This window comes from Trachymyrmex septentrionalis, unplaced genomic scaffold, assembly GCF_001594115.1.
Source record: "Trachymyrmex septentrionalis isolate Tsep2-gDNA-1 unplaced genomic scaffold, Tsep1.0 scaffold66, whole genome shotgun sequence".
In the NCBI taxonomy this organism is placed as follows: domain Eukaryota; kingdom Metazoa; phylum Arthropoda; class Insecta; order Hymenoptera; family Formicidae; genus Trachymyrmex; species Trachymyrmex septentrionalis.
The window spans coordinates 1225855-1232834 of record NW_017305843.1 but is presented as its reverse complement, the minus strand read 5'-3'; the positions used below and the strand labels follow the sequence as shown (position 1 = coordinate 1232834).

At 35.9% G+C, this 6980-nt stretch overlaps 1 protein-coding gene across 1 annotated transcript in view; it reads right to left on the bottom strand.

The window, feature by feature from the left end:
- The window catches only part of LOC108753171 (nephrin-like), a 310959-nt gene that overhangs the window by 44853 nt on the left and 259126 nt on the right, over positions 1-6980 (bottom strand). Inside the window, exon 4 of the mRNA XM_018494530.1 lies at positions 149-357. Coding sequence (XP_018350032.1) covers positions 149-357 — 209 coding nt within the window. The remainder of the gene's footprint in view (positions 1-148; positions 358-6980) is intronic.

The window sequence follows — 6980 nt, the reverse complement described above, 5'->3', positions numbered from 1 at the left end:
TTTAAAAAAATGATAATTTGTATCTATTGCCATTGTGCAATGTCAGTCGCGGTTCTGAAAAAGTTACAAAGGGACGTGCCTCGCTTCCCTTTATTGTCAAGCACATCTTATATTCAGGTCAATGCGGGAATATCGTTTAGGAACTCACTGATGACCGTTAGATTGACTTTGCTGTTGCGCGTCGGCGACTGCTTGAAGTCGACTCTGCATCTGTAAACAGCTGCGTCGCTTTCCCGGACCTTTCCCAGAGTGAGTTTCGCTGGAGTTTCGGAGTGCTTAAAGAACGCGCGTCCTTCTAGGCTGTGATCTTGCCAGTGATTCCCTTGATCCGGACTATCCCTCCCTCTCGTGTCGAAGCTGCAACAAAAATTAAATTAAAATTTTACTATAGTATAAAAATTTACATTTTTTCGCTTGTATAAAATAGGCACAATAAAAACATTAAATAAATATACCACACGCACACACAATTGAACAAGCCCAATTAAAATGTTTAGAACAGTTTTATTGATTTTCAAAAGATATATTATTTATGGAACGTTTCGACTTGACTTAGTTTCCTTCAGCCATAAATTAATAATCCGTCCAATGTATATACACAATAGTAATAAAATTTAAAAAATTTTCTATGCGTTTGAGGAACATGTATGTTTTTTGGGGGTTATTAATTTATAGTTGAGAAGGATTAAGCCAAGTCGAAATGTTCCATAAAAAATATATCTTTTGAAAATCAATAAAACTATTCTAAACATCTTAATTGGGTTCGTTAAATTGTGATCTGATATACCTTCTATATAATTTATTTAAAACTTTATTAGATGATGCGTTTATTTCGGAATATATTTACTTTATTATGAATCGTTTGAAGTCAACAATACATAATTTGTTTGAATATTTTAAAATTATAATTTAGATAATAATGTATTATCTGCGCCATTTTTTAAAGAGAAAAATATATATATATATATATATATATATATATATATATATATATATATATGGATGATTGGATTTTATTGAACTTGTTGGAATTATCATGACAAGATAACATGTATATTATACAGATGAGACGAAATGCAAAATGATCAGCAGCAGTGATTGCCTCGCGTATTTACACTGTATTTATGATTTCGCGTTAAAGAACGATTGGAAGTTTGCCTATAAAAAGCTAAATAAGAAAAGCTCTCGCGCCTCCTATTTTCCCTTCTTTTTCCTTCAATACTCACTAATGCGCGTCATCGTGTTTCTCGGACAGGCGGACGTATAGAGAGAAACTTTTATATTGCCCCTATTAAACTCTCACGAGACGGTCAATCGAGAAAAATGCCTCGACGTGGCGCAGTTACTAAAGAAAAGTACAAAGTCACGCAGGATTCTCGTAGCACTTTGCCCTCTAATGTTGGTCCTTTTACGCCAGCGCGCTGCCCTCGCAGAATTTCTATCGGCGAGAGGCGAACAGAAACGAAGCTAACTGAATTTATGCGGCGTCGTTGCTACAAAGAAATTTTCCAAAGAAATTTGCGACGGATCGGGGCCATAATGAAATTCCTCGGTAACTTTTCAGAACTCATTATTATACCTGAGCAAAATTTTCGACGAACCTTGAACCCTTATATATTTAACAGTAATTTTTCCTCAAATAAAGCACTATTATTTCTCGTATAATGTGCATACAGGGTGCCCTAGATCTCTAATTTTAATTAACGAGATATTTTTGAATTTCTTCTTTATTAAAACATTACCAATAATTTTCAGCTTCAATAAATTCTTGTAAGTTGTGACTTGAACTAAATTTTCAGAGTTCAATTGAATAACAAAATCTTAATATCTATGTACTTAAAATAGCTGTTAGTTTTTATTTAGAATTTTAATTCGATACATAATTATGTCAACATATTTCATGTATCGACTATTAAAATGTTACGATATGTGATAATCTTCTGATAGCTAATTTCTTTTTTTTTCGAAAAAACTCGAATCATCTATCGTTAAAATAGAACTTGATATTCCAAAAATATATTACATATTATTATAAGTTTTTTAAAAACAGTTAAAACAATGTTAATTAAAAATAAATAACTGCTGCTAATTCATTCCTTTAATTCTCCTGAATTAGATTCGCAACACAAGAAGGTCTAAAGCGAATGCGATATACCTACTCGAGATAATAATTAACCGCTATAATTTCCTTATCTTCTCGAACGTATACGCTTCTAATGCTAGGTACAGTTCTGGGTGCATCTCACCCAGCAGTTTCTGTAATTCTGTCAGCGTTATTATACTATGGCGTCAGTTGTACGCCATGGCATTCTGTTATCGCGGAACTTTTAAACGTGCTATTGTCTGCATATCAGTGGTCATATTTTCTTTGAGATTTTAAATAGTCAACGTTGTCACACTGTAAACGTGCATAAAGATCTTGTGCAATATCTAATTAGTTCTCTAATCCTCCCCCCCCCCAAAAAAACTAAACTGAAAAAGTGAACCCACAAGTTAAACGATTAACAGAATATTAACTGAATATTAACGGAATAGAATATTTTCTACATTAATAAATATTTTAATATTTTTTCGTTTAATATTATTAAGATATTTTATTTTAATGATAATAACGTTATTATATCATTAAAATATAATCTGTTTATATTATTGTACTTAATCTTATTAATATTCTGTTTCTGATATTTAATATATTTTAATTAAGCATTACAGATGCTTTGGGTGTATTCGGACCCGTTTTCAGTAAAAAAAAAATAAGAAAAGGTTCTAGAGATAATCCTACACTCCCTGCAGGTACATGTTGAATCACTAATCAGATGCACAATTAAAATCTCTCATCATGGTTGGATAATTAGATGAGCATTAAAACGAGTAAAACTGACAACTATGGGCATAAGATTGTAACAAAATTCAAAAAACAAAAAGTGAAAATTTGTCTGTGAAAAATATCGAATAAAAATCAAATGAGTGTCGGAATGAAAATTATTGTTTGTTTATCATACTTCACTTGTTAAATTTAAATTGTGTGTTTAAAAAAAGACTTAAAGCTATTTTGCTTCGGAAAGATTAATTTTTACTGAAATTTTAAGAAATGTTAATTGCGTTTCGCTGAGAAAATAAAGCAATATTTATAAATGTTTTCGCACACATTTTTTTATCCTGGAAAGAACTGGCGTAACAAAAACGTGTATGTTGTACTATATATGTTATATACAAATATGAATCTCAAATATGAAAGGAATTCATTTTACTCAAGGTGTGACGAATGTTGCGAGCGCTCGCTCGCAAAATTGCACCTGTTCAGGTGCGGGTGCATCCCGAAGCCGGAGAAAGAGAAGCCGCACAGAGCGATATATGTGCTGAGTAGTTTTCTGAAACCGGTCCTTGGAGGACGTTCGTACTTTTATATAACTCGCGCCGGTTCGCCAAGGCGAGTTACATCGTCAGCCGAGCGTGTGAACGCTTTCGCTTGTCCGAACGATTTTCTGCGTCTTCGATTTTCTGGGGCACCTTATCCGGCTTTTGCTAAACGGCCAAGCGATAAATAACGTTAATCAAAAGGGACACCGGGCGTCGTAATTAGACGATATGTAAGAGATACATATATTCGTTAATGAAGTATACATTAGTTTTATCTTCAATTTCACGTAGATCTAGAGCAGCGTTAAATTCATTTCGGTTATTATTGGAATTATTGTTACTTCAAAGAATTGTTTTTATCGAATTTCGAAGACCAATTGCGGCACAATAAAAGGAAGATGGTGGCAAAAGAGGTTACAACATATGTATGTGTTTAAAAACAGCCACAAATATTTTTAGTTTTATTGCCTATCTAGAACATTAAATTTATCGCGCGTCGTATAAGTATCGTTTTAATTAAATAAACATAAAATGAGGATTATTTAATATAAGATATAATGTATAACAATTGCAATCTACTAATTAATCACAACATTATGATTCGACATCGTTTACAAGCGTTTATCTCTCGTGTAGATGTTTCAATAGCAACGAGTAGAGCAATCGTATGTTGGACATGCAAGTACAAAGGACATTGCAAACAGATGAGAGATGCACATCACGTACAGAACGTGTCACGCTTTTGCATTTCCTTTGTCAACATCGCTTTGACTATTATCAGTAATCTTCCCTAATTACTTGCCAAGAAAGGGTCGACCACAATCGTACTTTAGAATAAAAAAAAAACTCGTTACAAGATACGACTTTTCGCAAGAGCATTCTATTACAGAAAGCCTTATAAAATTATTAAAATTCTTCACATTTAGAGATTCGTCAGTCAATTCTTGATTTGTTGAATCGTAAAAAGTATTTTTTTAGAGAAATGTGAAACCGGTCCGATAAAGTTCAATTTTAGCTTTTATATTTAATAAATGGCTTTTAATATTTAAAAAAATGAAAAAAATTGTTAAAAGAGATAATACCAATCAAAAGTTCAGGTACAGTAGCTAATAATTTTAGGATATATCATTAGTATAACATATGACGTGTATGCTATAATTTAAGGCTCCAGATGTCATGACCAATGTACGCCAATCGCCAACACTTTCCGCATATTCGTTCAATATTAGCCTACATTCGTATGGATTATTATATAGCATACGTCGTACGCATGTGTAACACACTGTTAGATACAAAAGCAGTAACGGTAATCTAAAAAAAAAAAATGATATAAATCAAATAACATTTTATCATTTTTAACATTTTATTTATTTTTAATCCATGTGAAAATGTAAATTAATTCATTTTTGTGGTTAATTTTTAAGTAAACACCGTTTATTTAACGCGTGCACTTGGTAAATGCATTTAAACTTGAAATTTGAGTAAAATGTAATACATTTTCTTAAATTAAAAAATTGTCTAACTTCTTTTTATTTTAATCAAATAACGACGTATCAGGTAGGAATAGTGGCGATCTATAGAAATAATTGAAAGTAACTCTAATTGGGTATAATTTGACATTGTAAATTTAGCAGTGTACTTGCTAATGTTGGCGTACATACATATGGCCATGCCGTCTGCGGCCGCTTTTATATCTACTTCGTTTATCGTAGGGACGATGACAAGTTTTCGTGCCATGTCGAAGAAATAGACGAAGATAAATCAATTGGCACGCGAAGATCGGGATGGAGGGTGTATCAAAAAAGAAGGCTGCGCCGCGGCGCGACGGAGTACTTCGTCATGAGTCGGGGGGGGAAGACTTTTAACTTAATAAAACCGCGAGAGTGCCAGGGGGATAAACGCGATAGATACACGGCTCTTGCGCGTGGTGCGTGCCAGAAGAAATAATATCGTGTCCGTAATTTTATTCTGGGATATCTTTAAGCCCGGGCCACAATTCATATATCAGAGCCGCCCGGAGAGACGTGCTCGCGAGAGGAAAGGAGACTGAGGTGGGAGAAAGGGAAGAAGGAGGGGTGCTGGGATGCGGAGGAAGACAGGGAGAAATAAAGGGCAGCAGCCAATTCGCTATATGGACCACCCTAGGGGGAAATACTCGGGGTGCGGGCGCAGGGATAGACGTACACTAATGTAAGTGTGTCAACGGGGTTGGGTTGGGATCCTCCATGCGAAGAGGGAAATATGGGATATCCTGGCTTCGCCTCGTTTCTATGCATAAACTGCGATATCAACTTGCGGTTGAGAAAGGAATGTGTGCCTTAATCCGAAGTTTTCTCTGCGATCGAGAAATCCTCGTCTCGATTTGAATCGGATTAACTCCCCTCACGTTCTTCCCTCTCTCTTTCCCTTCGTTTCCCATTCCACTCGGAGTACACGTTAAATTGTAGCGCTTAAACAACTCGATACGCTTACAGTGTTAATATTAATAACACCAACATGGGATGGAGACTTCAAACCCCCTGATGTTTATATCAGTACCGCACGATGTTAAATTCACACTGCTATTTTTTCGACCGTGAGCGTATCAAGTTGTTTGATTTGAACTGTAATGTGTACCGTTAATATTAGCACCGACACACACAGTGAGAATTATATTATATACACCACATATATGGATCCGTACCAGGGGCGTTGAATCCAATTGATTAACATCAATACTTTTTTCCAGTCTAGACTTAAATTCATTTATTACACCGCTCCGTTGACCCTCTCGGATTTATTACCTTACACAAGCAAACGCAGCGGTTTAACCAAATTACGTAATAATCGCGATCCCTTCTTCGCCGCGTATTAATTCTCATGCGCGTGATTTTGTGCAGACGCATCGATTGTGCGCATCGGTTGCCAAGCAACGAATACATTATCAAGATCGAGCGTTGTATGCGTGCTGTAACGGGATAATTTTGGCTATCTAGCATGCTTAATGCATTACTCTGCCATTTAGTTAATAACTGAACTAAAGCAACGAAACGGGGCAAACGAGCCGCGCGCAATTTTCCTCCGAAAACGCGAGCACATCCGGTTCGCAAACTTCAAACGCGATGCGTAAATCCACCGGTAAATATAATAAGCCGACAATCCGTTAGCGAAGTTAGCAGCACCGGTTGATTATGTTCCGGACCGTGTAATTTACAAATTAATTGTGTCAGTCATAGCAAAACACGCATGCGTCAAGCAATGCCACGTCTGTGCTCGCGGGAAGAGTATGCTGCATATGTATGTTATGCTTGCTCTCTCTCTCTCTCTCTCTCTCTCTCTCTCTCTCTCTCTCTCTCTCTCTCTAGTTGCAATGCATGCATCCATTTTTGCGTAAGTTAATCGCGCGGTTAAGCCGGCTCGAAAAAAATTCAGGCACGAGGATTTGCAGTCATCGTATTTCCTACGGCAATTGCGCTTCGTTACGAGATATACGCAGTAGCACTAAAATCCCCCAATGGCGGAATCGCAGTCGAAATTGCAACTGCGATGGCATCGCGGATTAATTAATCCTCCGAGTACAATTGGCATACGTTAATTTTTCCTTTGACGTACCTCAGCAAACTAATATCGTGCTGTCGAGA